This window comes from Chrysemys picta, chromosome 7 (assembly GCF_011386835.1).
Source record: "Chrysemys picta bellii isolate R12L10 chromosome 7, ASM1138683v2, whole genome shotgun sequence".
NCBI classification, from domain to species: Eukaryota; Metazoa; Chordata; order Testudines; family Emydidae; genus Chrysemys; species Chrysemys picta.
This window is the reverse complement of record NC_088797.1, coordinates 57,661,604-57,683,657: the sequence shown is the minus strand read 5'-3', so window position 1 is coordinate 57,683,657 and position 22,054 is coordinate 57,661,604. Positions and strand designations below refer to the sequence as shown.

General features: G+C 58.0%; 2 protein-coding genes across 10 annotated transcripts in view; one reads left to right on the top strand and one right to left on the bottom strand.

Moving 5' to 3' along the window:
* Window positions 1-1,187, top strand: part of NFKB2 (nuclear factor kappa B subunit 2) — a 68,110-nt gene extending 66,923 nt beyond the window's left edge. For all 8 annotated transcript variants that reach the window (XM_065551558.1, XM_065551560.1, XM_065551557.1 and 5 more), the window contains 4 exons: window positions 56-125; window positions 272-444; window positions 523-634; window positions 758-1,187. In XM_065551558.1, the coding sequence (XP_065407630.1) occupies window positions 56-125; window positions 272-444; window positions 523-634; window positions 758-897 (495 nt within the window). In that variant the 3' untranslated portion in view covers window positions 898-1,187. The remainder of the gene's footprint in view (window positions 1-55; window positions 126-271; window positions 445-522; window positions 635-757) is intronic.
* A 426-nt stretch (window positions 1,188-1,613) lies between these two features.
* PSD (pleckstrin and Sec7 domain containing) overlaps window positions 1,614-22,054 on the bottom strand; it is a 90,727-nt gene continuing 70,286 nt past the window's right edge. For both annotated transcript variants that reach the window (XM_042850189.2, XM_005285534.5), the window contains exons 11-17: window positions 11,529-11,572; window positions 8,951-9,129; window positions 7,474-7,544; window positions 6,607-6,764; window positions 5,962-6,106; window positions 4,320-4,463; window positions 1,614-3,670 (exon numbers count right to left, since the gene is read on the bottom strand). In XM_042850189.2, coding sequence (XP_042706123.2) covers window positions 3,431-3,670; window positions 4,320-4,463; window positions 5,962-6,106; window positions 6,607-6,764; window positions 7,474-7,544; window positions 8,951-9,129; window positions 11,529-11,572 — 981 coding nt within the window. In that variant the 3' untranslated portion in view covers window positions 1,614-3,430. The remainder of the gene's footprint in view (window positions 3,671-4,319; window positions 4,464-5,961; window positions 6,107-6,606; window positions 6,765-7,473; window positions 7,545-8,950; window positions 9,130-11,528; window positions 11,573-22,054) is intronic.

Here is a 22,054-nt window from a genome sequence, read left to right as displayed (position 1 = left end):
GCTGTGGGGATGCTCTCAAGATATGGCTCAGACATCTTGTATGTGTCTCTCCCAGGTGCGGGAGATCCTGCTGCGTGCCTCGCTGCAGGGCCCAGAGTCGGAGCAGCCTGCTGCCCCCAGGCCAGGTGAGCAGGGGTCCCCCCAGTCACACCCCTCCCTTCTGAGGGCTGAGCATGCTGGGATGGCAGTGACAGCCCGTCTCTGGGACGGGGGCGCCATGTCTGGGCAGGGCTGGGCCCATCGATGGGCTGATGTGTTTTCCCCCATCTAGGGACCATCCTGTCACTCGACAGCAACACCCTGCAGGGCCTGGAGCAGTTACTGAACCAGGACCGCAGTGGCTCGGACTGGACTGAGCTGGCCCAGAGACTCGGCCTGCGCAGCCTGGTGGAGACGTACAAGGACACGGCCTCCCCGAGCGGGAGCCTCCTGCTCAGTTACGAGGTGAGTCCCCCCTGCGGGGAACCCCCCTCCTCTCCTTGGCCCCTTGCCGAGCCCGCTCTCACTGCCTTCTCTCCCCAGCTCGCTGGCGGCAGCCTGGGGGGCTTGCTGGAGGCACTGGACTCCATGGGGCTCAGCGAGGGAGTAAGGATGCTTCGCAAAGCGGAGACGGCTGACAAGCTGCAAAGCACAGGTAAGGGCTGGGACAGGCCTGGGGGGCAGTGGAGTGTACCTGGTGCCTCAGCCCTCTCCCTAGGGCTGCCGCACAGGAGGGGTCCAGCTGCCCTCGTCACCATGCTGGCTCTTTGCTTTTCAGAGCTCAAGGAGGACAGTGCCTATGGGAGCCAGTCGGTGGAAGAGGAGCAGTCGCCGGCCCCACCGCTGAAGCTGCACCCGCTGCCCTCTGCAGAGCTGCTGGGCGAGCCCCCCCACAGCCAGCAGCAGCAGGTGCACTGACCTGCCGTGCCTCCCTCTGGCCCCGGGGTAGCCCGGCTGTGACTGACACTTTGGAGGGGAGGAGCTGCGGCAGGCTCGGAGCCCCCGCACTGCCCACGGATTGAATACAAGTGCCTCTTGGCCCCAGAGTGGGCTGCCCGTGCCTCTTTGACTCTCCTCTGGCAGGGCTGGCCGCAGCCTGGCAGGCCCTGCTGTGCGGAACCCAGCCCCCTCTCTGCTCTTATTTAAAGATCCCTCATCAGGTTTCTTGGTTTAGGTAAATAAAGGGTGTGACTCCCAGAATGTTTGCACTGTGTCTCCAGTGTCCTGCTGAGAGCACCCTACCCAACTGCATGGGTGTTCCGAGCACTGGGGGCTAGGGGGTGCGTGCTGGTAGGGTCACATCAGCCCTACCTGTGTCGTTTGGCCTTGCCCCTTCCTTTAAGCACAGTTCTCTGCTCCTGCCTCTGATTCACTGTCACCTCGGTTGAGTCACTTTGCCCCTGCCTCAGTTTCCCCACTGGTTGTGGAGATAAGGGCCTGCCCATGGACTGCCTGCACCATCATAGCATGGGGGGGGGGAGAGGCAGTGTCCCTGTATCACTCCTGCCACTAACCTGTGACCTAGGCCAAGTCACAGTGCTTCTCTGCATGAGGGGGGATTGGGAACTTGTCTGACAGGGATCCCTTTGCTCAGTGCTCCTAGTGCAGGGGAAGAACTGACTCCAGCCAGCAGCTTAAGAGCAGGTTTTACTTCAGTAACTGATGGAAGAAGCTGTACAAAGATTTTTTGCAATAGACTCAAAAGAGCAGAATAAAAAGAGAGACACATTCGCAGTCGGGGCGGAGGGCAGCGGCTGTCCTGCTGCCATTGACCAAGGTCCCGGGGTAGGTGCAGTCCTGTTAGGCCCTGGATTGCCTGCTGGCTGAACCTGCACCCTTGTGCTATAGCGCAGCCCTGAGCTGCAGCTGACCATGCATTGATCTAGCCCCCTGCTGGTGACAGGATCCCCTTGCCCCCAGGCATGCTGCTAGGATGGTCTGCTGCAGCCTGGGCCATGAATGTGGCAGGTGAACTCCTGGGCTAGAGCTCATGCTGCTTCCCTCATGGGAGAGGAGCCTCCAGTAACCAAACCAAGCTGGGGGCAAAGCTCCTGTGAGCTCTGGCTTTGTTCCTAGGCTGTCCCGGCCCTTCCCTTTTTGCTATTCTTCCAGTGGTCAGGGATGGACAAGGCCCTTTAGTGCTGGAAAAAGCTTGTGAGAGGGAGGGCCTGGGCGTGATGTTCAGGGGCACCAGCTCCAGAGCTGCAGCCTCTGAGCCCTTTCAGGTGGGAGGTAGAGGGGGCAGGACTGGCATAGCCCCTCCAGCAGAGGAGCCTTCGGGGGAAGTGGCCAGCAGGCGCAGGTTGAATTCCAGCTCTCAAAATAACCCTGCTCTTCCCTCCCCCCCTTGCCATGCCCCGAGCTAGTCCAGCTAGGAAAGCCACCCGTGTTGCCTGTCCACAGTGATCTGCACTACGATGAGCCAAAGGGGCACTGTGTGCTCATCAGACACCACCCTGGCCCCTCGTTATGGCTTCATGGCTGAGCCCAGGGCTTGCTTAGCATCCTCCTCCCCTGCACCGTACAGCTGCAGCCAGAGCTGGAACGCTGGTGGTAGTTTCCTGTGCCCCAGGGCAACACCACTTCAGCGTGCGAGGGCAGGTGCTAGCTGCTGCCTAAGGGGCACAAGCCAGTCCAGTGTCTTGAGTGGGGCTGTGCAGAACTAGCCAGCTCCTCTGCAACATAGAAAACTAGTGCTAGGCTAGCGGCTGTGGGTGGGGCTGGGCCTCTGCTCCCCGCAGTCACAAAAAAACCAGCAGCAGCTCTAGGAATCAAATGCCTTGGAGGGATTGGGGTTTGTTTTTACAGTTCCCAAAAGAGCATCAAAATTACCCCCTAAAACCTCCTGTAAGTCAGCTCAGTCAGGTACTAAAAAGTGCAAAACTGTATCACAAAAACGTTCAAAACCGTAAGAAACCAGCAGATGGGAGGGTGGCATCACAGGGAGCGGCCAGGGCTCTGCCCATCTGGCGGCTTTAAAGAAACTGGCCCCTGGGGTGGCCAGGGCTGCGGTGATGCTGTATAAAAGGGCCCCACTTGGGTTGTCTCCCCGAGTCAGTCTGTCCTAGAAACCATGGTGGGGGGCCGTGGGGCCTGAGCAGGAGAGAGCGCTGCTTTGCTTTTTACACTGAAGAATTTAGCTCAGTGGTTGGTTTTTGGTTATTTCCCCCCTCGGGAAACCTGCACCCAGTTCCCAGGGAATTGGGGGGTGGTAGGTAAGTCTTGTAGTGTGAGCCCGGTTGGCAGGGGCTGGAGACGGCACTGCACGGTATCTGTTTCCAATGGAATCGGTGGAGGGCTCTGGTTCCATGCTGAGCTGGCATGGGCTGGTGCTGGTGGCTGGGTGAGAGCTGTCAGCCCCATGGCTTGTGCCCACGAAGGATGAAGTCATGCAGATTCTCGGCGGCAGGGGCCCGGCTGCCCTGGGGCTGGGTGGGAAGGAGCTGCCCCTCTAGGATTTCTGCACGTTGCTGGTGGGCTGGCGGCTGCTGCGCTCCGAGACGTTGCGCTTGACCTTGGTGCCCGTGCTAGGTAGCTCCAGGTTGAGGGAGGGGCTGGAGCGGGATTTTTTGAGGCTGTCCTCCTCGCTGATGGCCGCATCGAACAGTGTGGCCTCGAAGGCCGCCAGGTCCTCGGAGCCGGCTTTCAGCTTGGCACGCAGCAGCATGGCATAGGTGCCGTAGCGCGTTTTCTGCAGGCAAGCGGAGGAGAGTGGGTGAGAGGCGCAGGGCATAGGGCACTGAGCACAGCCTCGCTGCTGGGAGCTGGAGTTGGCTCTCCCCCGCCTCAGTGGGTGAAGTAGCTGGGTGCTTCTCATCAGCATTTCATACCGGACTGAAAATGCAATGGAACTGCCCACCCCCGCCTGCTAGCTAGGGCCCTGGCCCCAAGCCGGGTTTGCACTGCACCCCTACTGCTGCCTCACTGATCCCGGGGGCGGGGTGGAGGAGCTGGGTGCCAGCAATAGGTGCCCACGAGTCTTAGTGTTGCTTGTGCTGAGCCAATTCTCCCCCTTTGGGGGGACTGGCAGCTGTGGCAGAGGGTGGGGGACAGGATTGAGGTATTTGGATGGTGCGAGCTGGCAGGTGGGTCTGTGGGCAGGGAAGGGAGGAGGGCTCTGGAGTAGCCCCATAGCATGTTCCCTGGTCTTACTGAGCTGTTCCCGTTGCTCAGCCTGGTGGTACCCCCAGGCAGTGAGATGTCTCAGCAGCCCCTGAGCAGCAACTGGGGGTGCTGATGTGGAGCTGGCTGGAGTGGGGCCAGCAGGAAGAGCCAGGGAGTGGGGCCACTGCCAGCAGAAGGGCTGAGGGCTCCCCCCAGCAGGTGAGTGCCGAGCTTACCTCAAACTCCAGGTACTCCTCCTTTTGCTTCAGTTCCTCATACTCCTTGCCCTTCACCTTCTTCTCAGGCAGCGAGGAGCGATGCTCCACCAGCTCTGCCGACATGGCCTTGAACTTGGACTCGTGGCTCTTCACCTGCTCCTCCTGGGGCCCAGCAGGACTGTGTTAGTGCCCCTTCCTGAGCAGGCACCCACCCACTCACGCCCTGCTGGGGGAGCCCTGGCCACACCCCACATTGCTCTTGGCTAGGACTGCAGCTGGGCACTGTACCACTTGGCTGCGGTGACTGGCATGCTGGATTAGCCTAAGGACCCAGCCAGGCCCAGATCCTGTCTCTGACAGTGTTTGGTAGCAGAACCCCTGCAGGGGGCACTTAAGGGATAACCTGCCCCAGGGAATGCTTTGCTCAACCCCCACCAGTCCAGCTCCTGCCATGAAGGTTTAGCTCCCTTCCAAAATTAGGTTCTTTTACTAGCCTGAGGCTACGTCCTCACTACGGGGAGGGGTCGATTTGAGATATGCAAATTCAGCTACACGAATAGCGTAGCTGAATTCAACGTATCCGAGCCGACTTACCCCGCTGTGAGGACGGTGGCAAATCGACCGCCGCGGCTCCCCCATCGACGGCACTTACTCCTACCTGCGCTGGTGGAGTACAAGCGTCGATTCGGGGATCAACTGTTGCGTCCCAACTAGACGCGATAATTCGACCCCGAGAGATCGATTTCTACCTGCCGATTCAGGCGGGTAGTGTAGATGTAGCCTGAGACTGGGCTGAATTTCCCACCTTTTGATTTCATTCAGTGTCCCTTGTTCAGGGCCAGCTCTGGCTTTTTTGCCGCCCCAGGCAAAAAGCCTCCTGCCGCCTGCCCCCCCCCCCTCCCCCCAGCGCGGCAGGGGAGGGCACCGAGCCTGGCTGCAGGCCGCTCGCTCTCCCCGACTGGCTGGAGTGCCGGTGGGAGGGCGGCGAGCCCGCTGCGGCTCTGCTGGCGGCCGGAGCACCGGGAGGAGGGCGGTGAGCCCGGCCGGGGCTCTGCTTTCCCCGGCGGCCAGAGCCAGAGCGCCGCGCTGCCCCCCTCCAGGTGCCGCTCCAAGCACAAGCTTGGTGGGCTGGTGCCTGGAGCCGACCCTGCCCTTGTTCGCGTGCTATGAGCTGGGCGGAGCAGAAGCTCCTGCTCTACCTGCGCTAGACCAACCAGTCGGGATCCCTGCAGCCCTCTCTCCTTCCTCTCCTAAGGCCACAATCCCGCGCTTTCCCTCGGAGAGCATCCAGGCCCCTGTTCCTTCTCTGAGCCCCTCCTGTTCCCCGCAGGAGACTGCACAGTTGCTCTGCAGTGTGGCATTATAATATTGTCTGTACGAAGCGGCCCAGGCTTTGAGCACAGCAATGCGCAGAGCAGAGGTCTGCACTGAGCTGTCCCCAGGCACAGCCAGGTCCCTTTCCCGAGCTGACAGTTAATTTGCACAGGCTGCCAGCTGCTCCAACCTATTCCCTTCTACCTTACCCCTCCATGGTGCACTATTTGGCATGGCAATGTTGAATTTCACCTGCCGTTGTTTGTTAGCCCCTCTACAGCTGCTCCTCCGTGCTGCTCCTGCAGCCCCCAGCCCTACCACGGTGAGTTGGCTCGTGCCCTGTTACCTGGGACAGCCTTGTGGTAGAGCTGGGCAGCAGGGGCCGGCTGAACTTCTTCTGGGACCCGATGGCTGCGGGGAATGGGGGAGCAGAGAACATGGCTGCCACCACGTTGATGCGTGTGATCCAGGAGTGCATCTGTTCTGTATTCCTGTGGGGAAATGCCAAAGCACTGAGCCATGGGCCCAAAGCTGCATCCTCCCTACCCGCCCCCCTCCAGGGATGGTGCCAGCTCCAAGGCTGGAGCCCTGGGAACAGAGGAAGTGCCCTACTGGAACAGGCCCAATGGGCCTCCTAGGCCAGAATCTGCCCATGGACCATGGTAATGGCAGATGGTGCATCTAACCCCAGCTAGCAGCTGGCTACTATCGATGCGTGAGCGCTGGCCAAATGGCAGGGGCGCTCCCTACAGTGCGGTGGTGAGGGGAGGCATGGCAAAGGAGTGCTGGCTCTCCTCACTTCGCCCTTTCTTCCAGGAGAAGCAGTCGCAGGACTGAAAAATGTAATGCTGCCCACAGGCCCACTCCCAGCCCTGGGGGTGGTGCTAGATGGGTAACGCTTCCCCAGTGCGATGTTCGTAGCTGGCGCCCCTCAGCACCATATGCCTGGCCTGTGCAGCCAGGAGCTCCCACGTTGGCCCGGGTTACTCACTGGGCCTGGAACAGGAAGACCCGCCACTCGGCTGTCCTGAGGTAGAAGACATTCGGTCTCTTGCTGTAGTCGGATGCTCGCGTAGCTAGTGCGTGGTGGATGCTGATAGCGTTCTTCAGCTCCTCCTCTGCCAGGGGCTTCCCGGGCTTATATTCCTCCTGCAAGGCCAGGCTCCGGTTACAAATGAGTCCTGCTCCTCACAGCCTGTCTGGGCGCCACATCTCTAGCAGGATGGGGGGGAACTATAGTGGCCCTTGCCACTCCTCCTAGGAGCTCACCAGTACCAGGTGCAACAGTGCTAAGGCATCAGGGCTGCTCCCAGGGTTCACATTTGGTGCATACCAACCCGCCATGAGCTGGCTGTGTCCGTGTGTTCCCCTGGGGGAGGACTGCATGTATGATTGGCCTATCGGAGGCCATTCCTTATGCTGCTAGCCCAATGGGGGGGCACTGCTGCTGCAAACAAACGCTGCAGTCTCAGGCAGGAGGCCAGCTTGGAGGCTGGCATGTCACTCCTCCACCAGGACCCTGCCGTAACACAGTCCTACTCTGCAAGGGCCATAGCTCTAACACCTGCCTTGGGGAAGCAGCAGTGCTGCCTTGGCCAGGGATGGCTCACCCTGCCCTGGGCCAAAGGCTCATGGCTAGTGCCTGGTGTCATGGTGCTTAAATGGATGCTACGCTCTAGACAGCAGCAAGGATCCCTCCACTTGATCTGTCTAGCACTGCAGCAGGGTCCCACAACCCACCAGGGTAGCGGGGGCAGGGGCAGAAGTCCAGAATGGCTCCCTGGGATTCAGCTGCCTGGCCTGAGTTCAAGCCCTGCCCTGGGGTCGCCAGGTGGGCTGCGGTCTCGCTGCACCGTACCTTCTGCAGATAGAGGATCATTCCCTTCAGGATGGCGTGGAAAGTCTTCCAGCCTCTCTTTCCTCTGGGGGCTGGCAAGGAAGAGAGAAGCAGAGTCAGTGGAAAGTCAATGCCAAGCATGATGTGGCACAGCGTGCTCTGCCAGCGTGCACGTCAGCCCACCCAGGGGATGGGTAGCTCTCCAGCGGCACTCACTCCCCAGCACACCTGAGCTGTGCCCTCTGTGAGGGTCAGCAGCTGGCACTGCTGTGGGGGGAGGGTCCTGCGTGCTGCCCCCTGGGGCCAGAGGCTGCTGCCAGGCAGCCAGGGCACGGTTCAGTGCTCTCCTTGCTGTGTTTAACCGCGGTGCTAGCCTCTCAGAGGAAGCAGAGGCAGACAGCATTTCCTGCCAGGCACAGCTACGCCCAGCAGCAGATGCAGAAAATACGGCCAGCTTCTAATCAGATCAAGGAGGCATCAACAGGCCTGGGATTAGGAAGGATTTGGCAGTGGGAAGGTAGCATGTTCTGCGGCTTCCAGCCAACTGAATCTCTCTGGATAGCTCTGTCACTGCAGAACTGGGTGGCTCCCTTTGCTGCACCCCCCCATCCCCGAGCTAGATTTAATTATCATTGCAACAAGAGAGCAGCCTGCGCCCAGTCTGAACCCAGAGTGGGGGCTCAGGCTGCTTCCTCCCTCACCCCCTAGGGGTCCAGGCTGATTAGCACCTTGGAAAGAGGCACAGGGGGAGAGCTGAGCTATTCACTAATGTCCCCAGCTCTCTTCCCTACCCCCGCCTCCTTCCGCACACAGCTAAGGCAGGGTGGGGGAAGGGTCTCTCCTGCAACCGGCCATGCACCTAGCTGCCTTTCCCCCCACCCCAGGGTGGCGATGATGTTGGCGTGCAGCGCACTAATGCTATCTCCCAATGGAAGAGAGCCATGCAGCCCCAGCTCCCCTGCAGGTCAGGCCCTCAGGTCTGCTCCTCCCAGCACAGGTACCACAGCTGCTCTTGCTGAATGTGGGGTTACCTCCGCTGCTGCTTTAATCTCTGTGGGGGTTCCCGCTGCGGGTGGCTGGGGTGTGCTCAGCTGAGAAGCTGGAAGTGCAGGGACAAAAATGAATACCAAATGGAGTCCTAACTAGCTGAAAGGCCCCTGTCCCCTGGGAGCACGGCACATGGGCGTGGGCATGTGCAGGAGCTGCAGACAATGGTGCTGCGGGAAGCAGAGATTTGGAGGGCCTGGCTTGTGTGTTTGAACATTCAGCTGTAATTTTACATGAACGTAGCTTTTTAAATGGATCCACTAAATGATGGGAGGGGAACGAAGAGGGGTCAGGGCGTGAGCTGGTTCTGAGACAGGCCTTGTCCCAACCGAAGCCCCCTTGCCACTGTATCACTCATCCCACTGTAACCCTAGTGACTGCAAGGGAGTGGCTCCCCATTGAGAACTGGTTCTGCCCATAGCACACCCCAGCCCCGCCCCCAGACACCTACTCTTCTTGCAGTCGGAGTCCGCATGGCTCTTGCGCACCAGCAGGCCGTACTTGTAGGTGGCAATGCTGGGGTCCTGCGAGAAGTCCAGGAAGGGGTTACTGCAGCTGCTGATGCGTTTGATGGATTTGGGGTTGGGGTCGGCCAGCTCAGAAAGGGACTTCCTCAGCTCTTCCTCATCACTGTGGGCACAGATGTTGCAGAGGTTAGTGGCATCAAGGCTGGCCAACACGCCACCCAGCACTCTAGCCATGCCATGCCAAATGGGGTGGGAGGGGGAGGTCATTCAAATCACCTCAGGAGAGACACCAACAGCCCCCTCCATGCCCCAGGCCCCTTCACTGCTCTATCAGGCTGGTGGCTCTTGCACCACGTCTCTCCCAGGTTGGGGGCTCGGTTAGGCCAGTCTCGAGCTGGGCATGGGAGCCCGCCGGCCCCTTGGCAGCCAGTGCTCAACTTTGGCTAAAACAGGAAAACTTGCTGGTAATGGGGCCAGGCTGGGGCCTGCTAGGCTGGGGCCTGCTGCGCAGGGAAGGGCCAGTGCCCTGGCACTGCAGGAGGCCATCTTGGCCTGTGGTGACTGGCTCATGTCCCCCTCTGATAGCAAGGAGGGGACAGAGCCCCGGAGAGAAACTGCAGCCCTGGCTCTGACACCTTCAGGGGAGCAGGGGGCAACACAAAGCCCTGGCCCACTGTGGGCTTGGTTGAGGAGGCATTGGGTCCCCAAAGGGATGAGCGCCCAGTTAGGAACCTAGCCACAGGCATGGGGAGGGGCTGTGGGACATCATGAGCCAGCCTTGCAGATCCCTTCAGCCCCGTGGGCTGGGGCGCGGGGGAGAGGGGAGTGCATGTGCGGGCGGGAGGCGGGCATGCTGCATGCGGGAGGCAGCCGACAGCCAGCTGGCAAGGGAGGTGGGCCCTTGTTCACATGCTCGCAGGCTGTGAATCATGCTCCCTGCTGGGCTCTGGACTCATTGGTGTCGCTCTCCCAATGCAAAGATGTGGGAGCCCAGCTCTGCCACCTCCCCTCTTCCTCACAAACACAGCGCTGCTAATTAAACCCCTCAGCAGCTGCTGGCCGTCTCCATGACAGCTGCGTCGGCTCAAAGCCGGGATTATGTGAGCTCCCAGCGACGCGGCTGCTGCCGGTTATGGGGATGGCAGCTGTGGGCGAGGGGCATGGCCCCTCCATTGAACTGGCTGCCTGGGCAGTAGGACCCTACCCTGAGCCCCTCCCAGCCGTGGGGAAGGGGGCCATCTCCCTTTCACAGCCATGGCTCCTTGCCCCTCCCCCAATTCTATAGCCCCAGCCCGCTCCCGGCCCATTCCCCTGGTGCTTCCTGCTCTGCTCTGGTTCTTCCCCACCCTGGCCTCTTCCAGGCACCAGGTAAGGGGCTGAGCCACAGCCAGGGCCAGGCCACAGGCAGACTGGGCAAGAGGTGGCCTTGGGAACTGGCTCTGCCCAGAAGCCCCCCTCCCCTTCCCGCAGACCACCCCAAGGCCTTAGGACCAGGCCAGTTCTGCATGTGCAAGGCCCCCACTCGGCTGCACAGACCCCACCCAAGCTGGCAGCTCTGCAAATCTCGCTCCCTAGTCTACCCCTCAGCTACATTATGCAGACTTGGCCAGGGCTACTCCCCCATTTAGCCTAGATGAGCCTCTTTCCCCCGTTATGCCCAAGCAGACCCTCAATGGCTCTCATCTTATATAGGCCTTGTCCCTCCTAGCCTGGTCCAACAGTCTGGGCTACTCTCAGCCATGAGCAACCCAGTGTAGATCCGGGTGGGGGAGGGGGAAATCCCACTGCCCCCCAACACATGGTCAGCTCACAATCTGCCTAGCCTACCTCCCAGCTACACTGGTGGATGGGCGGGGCTATTCCGCCACCCTGGTTAAAGCTGTGTGAATCCTGCCTCAGCTACTCCCCCACGCTGCTGCCTGCAGAGATCCTACTCCACCCCTCAGGCCTGCCCAGATCCTGCCCAGGTTATTTCCCTCTTTGGGGCCTTCCTGGGTCTCCTCAGTCCCTGAGCTAGTCCTCCCAGCTGTTAGCTGAGCCTAGTCTGACTTGCTTTGCTATACAGCTTCCAGCTGGGTGAAAAGCTGGGACCCTTCCTATCCCCGTTTTGGACAGCCCAAATCTAGTCTATGTTCAATTCCCCCCATTGCTTTTTGCTGCCCTATTGGGCCCCTCTGTACATCACTCCTGTTCCCGGGCAGCGAGCTCTCCAGCACACGCAGCAGCTGCGCTCTTCCTCACCTAGGCTGGAGACAGAGCCTGGAGAGAGCATGCAGAATCTTCTCATGGACTTCGCTGGGCTCTGGCCCCTCTTGGAGGCAATCTGCCCTCCAGGTCACACTTGCCATCTCCCCTCCCCCCCACCCCCAGCTGGCCTGGCCTGCAGGGAGAGGTGGGGATGGTTTGGATCCTATGAGCAAAGCTATGAGGCAAGAAACTAGCATCTGAAGGATTCATCTGACGGGGGCCGTGTGTCCGCGCTGCATGGAGCTCTGGGGCCAGAGCCCCCGCAAGCCCCATCTAGCCAGTGAGAGGCTGGCCCATGGCTGGGGCGCTACTCACATGGCCCACTGCAACTTCTCATTCTTGATGGAGCTGTACAGAGCCTAGGGAGACAAGAGAACAACGGTCAGCGGGGCCAATGCTTGCCACGCTACCCTGAGTGGGGCTCGTCGCTCCCTCCCCACTGCCACCTACAGGGGTGGGGCAGTCGAGGGTAGGTGGGGGTGCCTCCCTGAGGCCAGAAGGGGGACGGGTGAGGATGAGGGAGTTGTGTGTTTTCTTCACAAGCCAAAACAGCTGCGCTGCCCTCCTGAATGTGCGAGACAGGGCAGTGCCCGTGGCATGCTGGGACTGGCCGATGGGAAGTGGGGAGCTGGGGTGGGAAGCTCCCTGCTTGGAACCGGGGGTGTGTGTGTAAGGAGGGATGGGTGGCTCTGAGGCTCAGGCCAGAAGCAGGGCTGTGAATGAGGGAGTGCTGGAGAGGCCCTGGGCATCTCTGTGAAAGTTGGGGACCAGCAAAGAGACAACCGGGGCCAGGCCAAGCGAGGAGTGGGCAGAAATCCCATCCAGCAGCGAGGGTGAGCTGTGGAAGGCCAGGCAAAGGAAGACAGCTGCCATTGGACAAGCACAGGGTGCAAACAGAACAGGAAAGCTGGGGACAGCCTGCACCCCAGCACCTCCCTCTGGACAGCAGGGAAAACTGTACATTAAACAAATCCAGCAGCCGCAAGGAAGAGAGGCGAAAACAGCAGTGAGCTGAGGTTCTGTAATGCCTTCTCCGCACCGCAGGGTGTTCTAATAAAGGGGTTACACACAGGGGCTTGTAGGCAACATGGGATTGGGAGTAAACAAAATCTCTGGGGAAAATGCAGCTAGTGAAGCCGCCTGAATCCCTCTAGGAAGGGGCCTGGCAAAGAGCTGGGGGGCGGCGGATGGAAAGAAGAGGTACATGCAGCAGGCTCAGAAGCAGGGGGAAGCTACAGTGCACTACAGGGATGGATCATGCACACTGGCCACACCTCCTTTTTGTAAGCCACACCCACTGCTTGGCCCCTCACCAGAGTGGGGTGTGCTGCTGCTGCATCCCTAGTGCTCCGTGAGCAGTAACAGAGTCACACACACACACACACACACACACACACACACACACACACACACGAGTTTCAGGGGAACAAGTACCTTCTCCTTGGCTGCACCGCCCACGTTACTGCTAGGGTAGCATCTACCGATTAGGCCTGGGTGCCATGCCACATTTTGCCACTGACTCACTGTGTAGCCATGGACAGCTCTCTTCCCCTGCACATCCCCATCTGTACCATGGTGCACTGACCTACTTGGGAGGGTGGCGGTGAGGTCTAATTAATGTTTTGCAAGCGCTTTGAAGATGAAAACCACTACAGATGTGCCAAGGCCGACTCCACTGGGCTTTCCCTCCTCCTTGTGGCTTGTGTTCTTCTGAAAACTCGCTGGCCCAGATGTTCAAAGTTCGGGGCTCACATTCGCATGCACGTTCCTGGGCAGACCTATGCGAGTAGCCGTATGGGACATTGATATCGTGGCAGCACCCCGAGGCCCCAATCTGGACTGCAACCCCTGTTGCGCTAGGCACTGTACAAACAGAAAAGATCCAATCCCTGCCCTGCAGGCACTATGGCCAACCCCAGTCCTGAGCCAGGCCTCCCTACATACCCAGCTTGGGCACTCATATATGCACATGGCCAGGGCAGTGCACACCGCCCGCATGCACCATAGCAAGGGAGACCCTTTGGAGCCTCTTTGGGGCAGGGACTGTCTCTCTGTTCTGTGCTTTAACACACAGCACAATGGGGTCCTGGGCTGTGATGGGGGTTCCTGGGTGCTACTGCAATGCAAATTATGACTCTCATGACAGTCAGGGCAACAAAGGCTCCTCCTGGCCTTGAAGGTCCTGTACCTTTTCTGGTACAGGAACCCACAGATTTTGGGCTGTGCAGTAATGCCTACTTGGGCTGTGACAGCCTCCCAACTCCTGCCTTGAGTCTGGCAGGGCCTCAGCAGGACTTCAGAAGCTCACCAAGTTGTGGCAGGCCTGGGGGAAGAGACAACTCACCCCCACTCCCTGAGTCAGCCGTGAATCAATGCCCCTGAACGGTGTTGGGGAAGGCACGGTGATGCTGTTGTTCAGATGTGCATGTGAAAGATCCCAGTGCATTTTCTACACAGTATGGATGTGAATGTTGGGGCCAAATTCCAGTCTGGGTAGCTAACATTCTACCTCTCTAAACTTCACTTCTGGCCCCAACTCTTTGGGAGCATTGCCAATGAAGAATGCGTGCTAGTGTCTGCATTTCACTGGGAAAGACACACTTCATACACAGAGAGATTCATTTATACAGGGCCAAAGCCTCAAGTCCTCCTTCAGCTTTTACTCAGGTACAAGCCCCCCGATTCAGCCAGCATCTGGACTATGTAAAATCTGAGTATGGATTTCAGAGTTTGGGCTACTGGTTGGGATCCTTGGGGCTGAACAGCTCTATAGAAAAGTATGTAATTGTCCTACCAGCCCATCTTCACACAGCCTGAACATCAGACACCATTAAGCCAGCCATTTATAATGTGGAAGGAGAACAGTGCCTCTTTCTGACAGAGCTGCACTACCATGGGAAGGTACCTGGAATACTTGTCTGGGGCTCCGTCCCCATTGGCATCCTTGCAGGGCCAGGACAAAGCCAGCCCTGCCCAAGCAAGGTGCCCTGAGCTCACAGAAGTTCATCTAGGAAGGCCCAGGCGTGAAGTCCATTATTTACTGACCAATGAATTTGCTGGTGAAAGCAATGGAGGTTTGATTTTTTTGGAGGAGGTAAGAAGCCACCTCCATCGCACCTCTGAGTGAAGCTCTATGTAGACAGAGACTTGAACCCAGCCTCAGTAGGAAATGCATTCCCCGAGAAGAGACTAGGATCATGTTCATATGGACCTGGGCCCAACCATCCTCAGTGCTCTAGAAAAGTTCAGATCTGGTCACACCTTTTGCAGCTCTGGCTCATGCCTATTATCAAGTGATTGAGAAGCTGAGGTACACTAAGCAGCCATCTGCTGGAATTTCGGTAGCAAGACAACTAAAGGAGTGCAAGACTCAGAGCCAGACTCAAGGACGAGAATCCAGTCATGGAGGGGCAGGGAGAAGCAGACCTAGCTCTCGAAGGAGAGGAGCTGATGGCAATGACTCTGCCATAGGTAAGGAGGGGAAAGGCACCTCATCCAGTGTTGCAGCATTGAGTTGAGAGATGCTAAAAACCCTGGAGAGAAACAACAAAAAGATTTGGAAAAAGCACAAAAAGGAGACCAGGAGTACAGCAGGTGCCTGCAAAGCTCCATACAAGGTGTAGGGAATTGTAGCATGGGCCAGAAAGGTGCACTGAGAGAGAGTGGAATACGAATTCAGGTGGTTGATGGCAGAGCAGTGCTGAGCGATTGCATGTGCCTCAAGTGATGGAGGAAGTGAGATACGTATCAACTACCCAGGAAGCGTTCTGGGTAAATTCATCCAGCTGGAGATTTGAAATGTCTTGGAGATGACTGGGGATACTCTGACCACAGCCCTCTAAAGGGCTGATGAGAGGACTTCTGCTCCAGGAGAAGCAGCAGAGCAACAGCTGTGCCCTGAAAACTCAGAACAAGATGGACATCTGCACAGCTCTGGTGAACAGCCCAGCAGAGCTGAATTTTGCAACAGTCGGGGCTCCAGGACAGTCTGTGAACACTTTAAAGGACTAACAGCTTTGTGAATTCAGAAGGAACGGCTCTGTTACATACACTGCATGCATCACAAGGAGCTGCTGAGCAGGAGTAAGTGCATGATAGGGGAGGCGTGGCAGCATGGTGAACTGGGCTGGAGAAGACCAGGAGCTCTGCAAGTAGAGAGGATGGAAAGGCATACAGCATTGCCGTCCCATGCAATTAGGGACATTAACAAACAGGAGTGCTTGGGACACCAGGACAGGAATATAGAGTTTTTCACCTCCACTGAAATCCTGCCATTGCTAGAATAAAAGCTGCCCCCAGCTGACAGCTGCCTGGTGTCCAGTAGGAAATGAATCTGGGGGTCTCAGTCCAACCCCAAAGATTTGTGGTGGACCACAACTGGTGTCCTGGTTTCCCTGCTCTCCTGGTGTGTCCTGCTGCCTGTCTGTACATTCTTTCAATCAAGGAGTTGGGAAAGGCTGAGTCCATTGCTGGGGCTTCAAGAATCACTCCTAACTCCCCTTGTTGGCTGCCTTAGCAGAGGACAGGAGACTGAACTCCCAGCCCATGCCTGGAGGGGAGAGGGGGGCAGTCCTTTCAGGGACGAGATGGCAGGGACAAAACTTGCCTTGCTGCTATCCAGGCTGTACCTGTTCTGGGGATAAACTGAGGGCTCCAGTCCAGCTCTAAACTCCTCCACAAAAGGAAGTTTTTGGTAGTGCTGGCCCTTTAACAGGTTGGGGGCCTCAAGGTTCTTGCCTCCTGGCAGGTGCTATTAATCAGAGCCGAGGCTGAATTCTGCTTTGCTTTGCTTTGTGTCCTGGATGGAAGGGGAGTGTGTGATAAGAGGGAGAGAGGACAAGCTGCTGTGCGTATAAACAGGGCACTGCTGGTTATCGGCTCACATTCATCTTCGCCCTGCCCCTGCAGTGATGGATAAATCCGTGCCCTGTGGCCACAGGGAGTTGTGGCATTGGTATAGGGTATGAGCTCACTGCAGCAGCAGGCAGAGGGGGAACGTGGGCTGGGAGGGGGACAGCTCTTACCCTGACACACATACACATGCAGGGAGAGAATCTGGCTGTCTCCACCCTTCCCCCCCCCCTCCGTTTCTTCCTATTGCTATCACTGGCCCACAACTGTGGGAAGATTTTCTGCTGCAAGTGCCCTAGAGTAAATCCATCCATGCACAGGAACAGAGAGTTCCTGCACAGCTCTCTCAGCCACAGATCTCAGCACGCTTCACATTTTACAGACAGGGAACTGGTCCCACCACAGGGTGCAGGCAGAGAGGGGCACTTAAACCAGGGCTTCAATCCCTCCACCAGACACTTGGCTACTGCATGAATCAATGCAGCTGAAAGAGAGAATTAACCCCTTCCCGGGCCTAGGAGATTGGTTACACAGGTCTCCTACTCAGAGAAGGCTCAAACAGCCTATGGTTTAGTGTGATGGTGTCTGAGTTCAGGAACATGCCGCACGTTTCTGAGCCTGTTTGGGGCAAGAGTCCTATGGGACCATCAGCATCCCTGACAGTCACAGCCATGGGCTATTTTGCAAAGGAGATGTCACAGCTACACAGCATCCTCCCTGCAAAGATTCCTCTTGGTCTCTGTGCCTAGGCGCATCTCACAATGAGAGCTCAACCCTGGGCTTTTCCCATCTCCACCTTCGCAAGGACCTTAGCTCAGCCATGGGCTACATTGCAAGGTGCCTCCCTAAGCCACCAAGAGCCCTTTGCATGCTGGCCTTGGCTTGGCTAAGCTAAAGAGAACTGCAGTATTGGTTCAGTGTGAGCCACCCTCTGTCCAGAGATTTGGGGGGTGGGGAGCCTTTCTCATCTCTACCTGCCATGGCCTGTCAGCTCTCTTCCCTACATCCCACATTCCACCTCCAGTCCATTCCCTAAGGCTACATCTACACTACAGGGGGGAGTCGATTTAAGATACGCAAATTCAGCTACGTGAATAGTGTAGCTGAATTGGACATATCGCAGCCGACTTACCCCGCTGTGAGGACGGCGGCAAAATCGACCTCTGCGGCTTCCCGTCGACAGCGCTTACTCCCACCTCCACTGGTGGAGTAAGAGCGTCGATTCGGGGATCGATTGTCGCGTCCCGACGGGACGCGATAAATCGATCCCCGAGAGGTCGATTTCTACCTGCCGATTCAGGCGGGTAGTGTAGACCCAGCCTTACTCATGTTCACTGGGAGGCCTTGAACATGCTATACAATACTGCTCTGCAAGTGTGAGAAATACTGGCTCTCCACTGCAGCAACTGGGGAACCGCCAACCCTATTCCAAGCTCGTTTCTCTTCTGCTCCCCATGCTACTGGCATTGCAGTGGGGGGAATACACTCCTCCTCCACCCCATGTGAACATACATGAGTACACATATATGCAGCAGATGTGTGTAAATGTGGCTTGGGACAGCATGCACGGCCCCATCCTGCCACACTTCATCCCCCTCCTCTCCGTGCCATGCAGTGTCCATAGCTCCTAACCTGCAGTGGCTGCAACGCTAGCTGTCATACCAGCATCAGCTTTTGAAGAGGGCTAGGAATTGCATCCCCATCCCAATGATCCCAGGACCCTTCCCCTTCTAGTGCCTTGATCCTGCAGGCTGCAACATCAGCAGCGTGTAGGAGGCAAAGAGCGGAGGATTTCTGTGCCAGGTGGCCCTAGTGCGTGGTTACATCTCAGTGTGTCACAACGTGACGCGGATGCAGCCTGCCCCAATGCTGTGTTGTGCTATGACGGGATGTGTCATTGCCAGGCCATGCTCATGGTGGGATCTCCCCTTCTTCTTCCCCTCCCTGGGCCCAGCTTGGCACTGTTCTGGGGGTCTTCTCCTGAGGCTGACGCTCTGTAGGAAGACTTCTCCCCCTGCTGCTGTCTTTGGCAAGGGGCAGTGCCTCTTTGCTCCTCCTCACCCAGCATGCCCTTCTACCAGAGTCCAGGACTAAACTCAAAGGAGCACATCCAAAGCTGGTGTAAATCGGGATAGCTCCACTGAAATCAATGCTGATTTACACCAGGCAAGCACCTGGCCCCAAATCTCCCTCTCTGCACCTAGCGGGCTAAGGAAACCTACCCACCTTTCCAGGCCAAATTGCAGGTTGTACAGGAACCTGAAGCCCGCAGTCCTGTTGAGCCCATGGTGGGCTCTCTCCCCATTCTTCCAGCCACGTGGGGGTCCTGATTGGCATGACACACCTGGGTCTAAGACTAAGACTGGAGGGACAATCCTGCATACCCTGGCCCTGATCCTGCTTGCAGGGTGTTTTAAAGAGAAGGTGGTTGTCAAGCCAGTGCGAGGCTGCACACAGTGGTGCAATGTCGCACTGTCATTACAGCCATGGGACTGGCACTGCCAGGAGGCCAGGCCTGGATCCCAAGCCCCTGTCTCTGCAAAATGTGAGCGAGCGGGTTTTGAAGTGCACCCCGTGCCTTTCTGTTTCCAACTGCAGCCACTGGGGAGACCTCCCAGCCTGAGCGGGAAGGGAGTTGAAAAGAAAGGCGAGTCCCAAGAGGCCCGACTCAGATTTAAGGAAGACTGGAGCTTTCATCTGATGGTGGCACAGAACTGCCCCTAGGTTAGAGCGGCTCCAGCGCTGCAGGCTGGGCTCTGCTGTCAAGTCTGGGGATCATTAAAACCCTGCTGTGTCCCTCTTCCACCAAGCAAGGGGGATGCGTGGGGGGCGCTGCGCTCTTGGCTTCTCTCTGCCTGCCCTGCGCACACCCCGCTGTGTAGCCGGCTGGGGCTGAGCGCAGTGGGCTGTCCGGGCGCGCAGGGTACGAGCGCACGGCGATGGGAGTGTGGCTGTGATGGACGGGCGCACACAGGACCGAAGCGCGCGCACCTTTCTCCCGGGGGGGGGGGGCACAGACAAGTCTAAGCTGCCGTTTCCAGAGGGTTCAAGCTTTCTCTGCCCCCGGTGGGGAGCGGGCCCCCGCCACCAACCCCCGCCCGACGGCGGCCCCCACCCCAAACTCTCCCTCGGGAGCCGGCGGCGGCCAGTGCCCCCAGTCCTTACCGGTTTCTTCTTCCTGCGGCTCTGCAGGCGGCTGACCACCAGGTCGGTGTAGAGCACGGGCTTGAGCGTGCGGGAGCGCTGGGGCCAGCCGTAGCAGAAGGTCTCCATGCCCCGGTAATTCCGGCCGTAGCGCACGGAGCACATGGAGCGGGACCGCATGCGCCCGGCGCTGCTGTTGATGCTGTTCACGCCGATCATCTTGCCGGCCGCTATGACCCCCGGGCAGCCGGCCGGCGCGGGGCTGGGCTCGCCGGCAGCCTGTTGAAGCGGCCCTGGCTGCGCGCCGCCAAGGAGCGCGCTCCGTGCCGCAGCCGCAGGCCGTGCGCGCAATGGCGAGGGCGCTCGGCTGGCAGGGGAGCGCAATTCCCTCGCAGCAGCCAGCCAATGGCTCCCCGGCCAGGCGCTGGGGCGGGGGTGAGCCGGCACGCTCAGGGACGCAGCGAGCTAGCGACGGAGGGGGCCCGGCAGCGGGGAAAGGGTAGCGCAGCCAGCCGAGGGTGGGGAGAGGAGACGGGCAATGGGGGAGCGTCAGAGAAATGAGAAAGGAGGGGGCAGATACGGGGAGCGGGGGGAGAGGGAGGAGGCTGGAGGAGAGAGAGTGATGGGGGAATGGGGGAGAGAAAGGAATGGGATTGAGGAGGAGGAGGGTGGAAGAGATGGAGGGTTCAGGAAGCGCACCCCCCCCAAAGTAGTGAGAATGGTGAGGGGCTGGAGGAGAGGAAGACGGCTAGAAGCCAGGAAGCAGTGGCAGAAAAGGGGTAAAGGGTGGGGGGAGGGGATGTGTGAACAAAGGAGGCAATGGGGCTGGAGAGGAGGGGGGCAGAGAAAAGCTGGAGCAAATGGACACGTTCTGTTAGGCTACAAGGCCAGGCCCCCTGGTGAAGCCAGATGGCACAAGTCAGGGAGGTGCCACGCACCAGAAGTGGCTGCATACCAGGGGTGGGAGAGGTGCCCCAAAGCCGGAAAGCACCATTTCCTTTGGGATGAATGGCTCTAGGAATGGGGTTGTCCTTCCTCAGAGCAGTGTGGCTGGTGTCCAAGTCCTGGTCCGAAACCCTGTGATTGCAGGGGTTTGTGGAGGCCTGGAATTTTCACAGGGTCTTATATGTGGAGTAATGTCACCTCTTTCTGGGTGTCTCTCTCCAGGGAGGGCGTTCAGCAAGCCTGGCACTCACCCCCCGTGATCAGAGCCGGCGAGGATTGTCATCACGCTGTCCAAGCTTGACAGTGCCACTTCAGAGAGAAGATGCCATCAGAGGCAAGGCCATTATCCATGACACTGACACGCTCCACTCTTAAAGGTCAGGCCTTAAGACACGTAGGCAGGCCCTTGTGTACCCAAGGGCTTGGACATGATGCATTGGTGGCAGGCGATGAGCTCGAGCCAGCAGCAGCCAGGCACTTCAGGCTGCCCCCGCCACGGCTGGGTTCAGCTGGCCCTGCTGCTCTTCTCACACTGCTGCTCCACGCAGAGACTAGCCAGCATTTGCTGCCAAAGATGGTGCCTGGTGCACTGACCATGGCAGTGGCCACAGTGGGTCCAATCATAAGTACTTACACTAGGATTCTCAAAGGGAGCGTGCCATCTGACTCCCATGGAATTTCAACTGGAGTTAAGCTGTTAACTCCCCCAGGCGCCTTTGAAAATCCCTCCTTAACTTCCGTGGGGAAGGGGGGTTGGCCACACCGGCCTGAAACACCGGCTATGGAGTGTGTCCAGAGGGAGGGATGGGATCAGGAGGAGATGGGGAGACCCAGGTTGGAAGATGTAATCAGGGATTTTTGCCAGGCTTAACTTGAGATGCCTTAAAAGGGCATCTGCTGAGCACTTGCCTTCTGAAAACCAAGCACTAGTCACTTGGACGTCCTGGCCGGAGCCCTTATGCAATACTATACAGGGCACGTCTAGCCATTCTTTTTGTATAGCACCAGTCACTGCGATATCTAGGCACTAAAATATATTGCCCAAAAAAGGGCATAACATTCCAACTCAATGCAAGCGCCACGCCTCCTTTCCCAGGGTTCAGTCACTTGCCTTGACCTTTATATTATACAGATACATGGTGTCAACTCCTGTCATTGCTGAGATCAGTACTGGCCTTTGCTCACAAGGGCCGCAGGCGAAAACGTTCTGTTCACATCTAGAAGGGCAGTCTGTAGTCTAGCCAGCACCGACCACAGCCCCGGGTCTCATACCATCTGGGTCTCAGTTCTGTACCTCCGAGGAGGATAATCGCAGTCCCACCATGGAGCTCACAGCTTCTGCTCCTAGCCTGCTCTGCTAAACAAGCTTACTCGGCAACAGCCAGCCTCCTTAAGTTCTCTTCTCTCTACCTACAGGCCATGCTACCATAGGCTTTGATCTCACAAGCCCAGCAGGGTCAGGACAAGCCTAGGGATAACAAAGGCTGTTTCCTGAAGGTGGGGTGGGTGATTTAGTGCGGGGACAGGGGTGTTCTTTTGAGTCAGCACTAAATCAGTGCTTCAGCTACACTACTGCTGGCTGGCTTCCAGGTGAGATGTAAGACTGAAGCCCTTGTCACTGAGTCCTAGGTCCTCAAAGGTATTTGAGTGCCTAACTCCCACGGCACCAGGCTCTATTTCTTGGCCAACTACGTATTTGAGCAAACACATTCTGGCTCCTTCAATCCACCCCCCCTGCAGTTTTAATTGGCTAAGGTACTCAGCTTCACTTCCTGCCCTAAACTGTTGTGGTTAAACAGCTGCCACATTCCACCCCAGAGGGGCTGCAATTCAGTGGTGGGTGAAGTGATTCATTTTATATAGAGAGAGAAATACAGCGAGCAGGAGAGTGTCTCATTTGA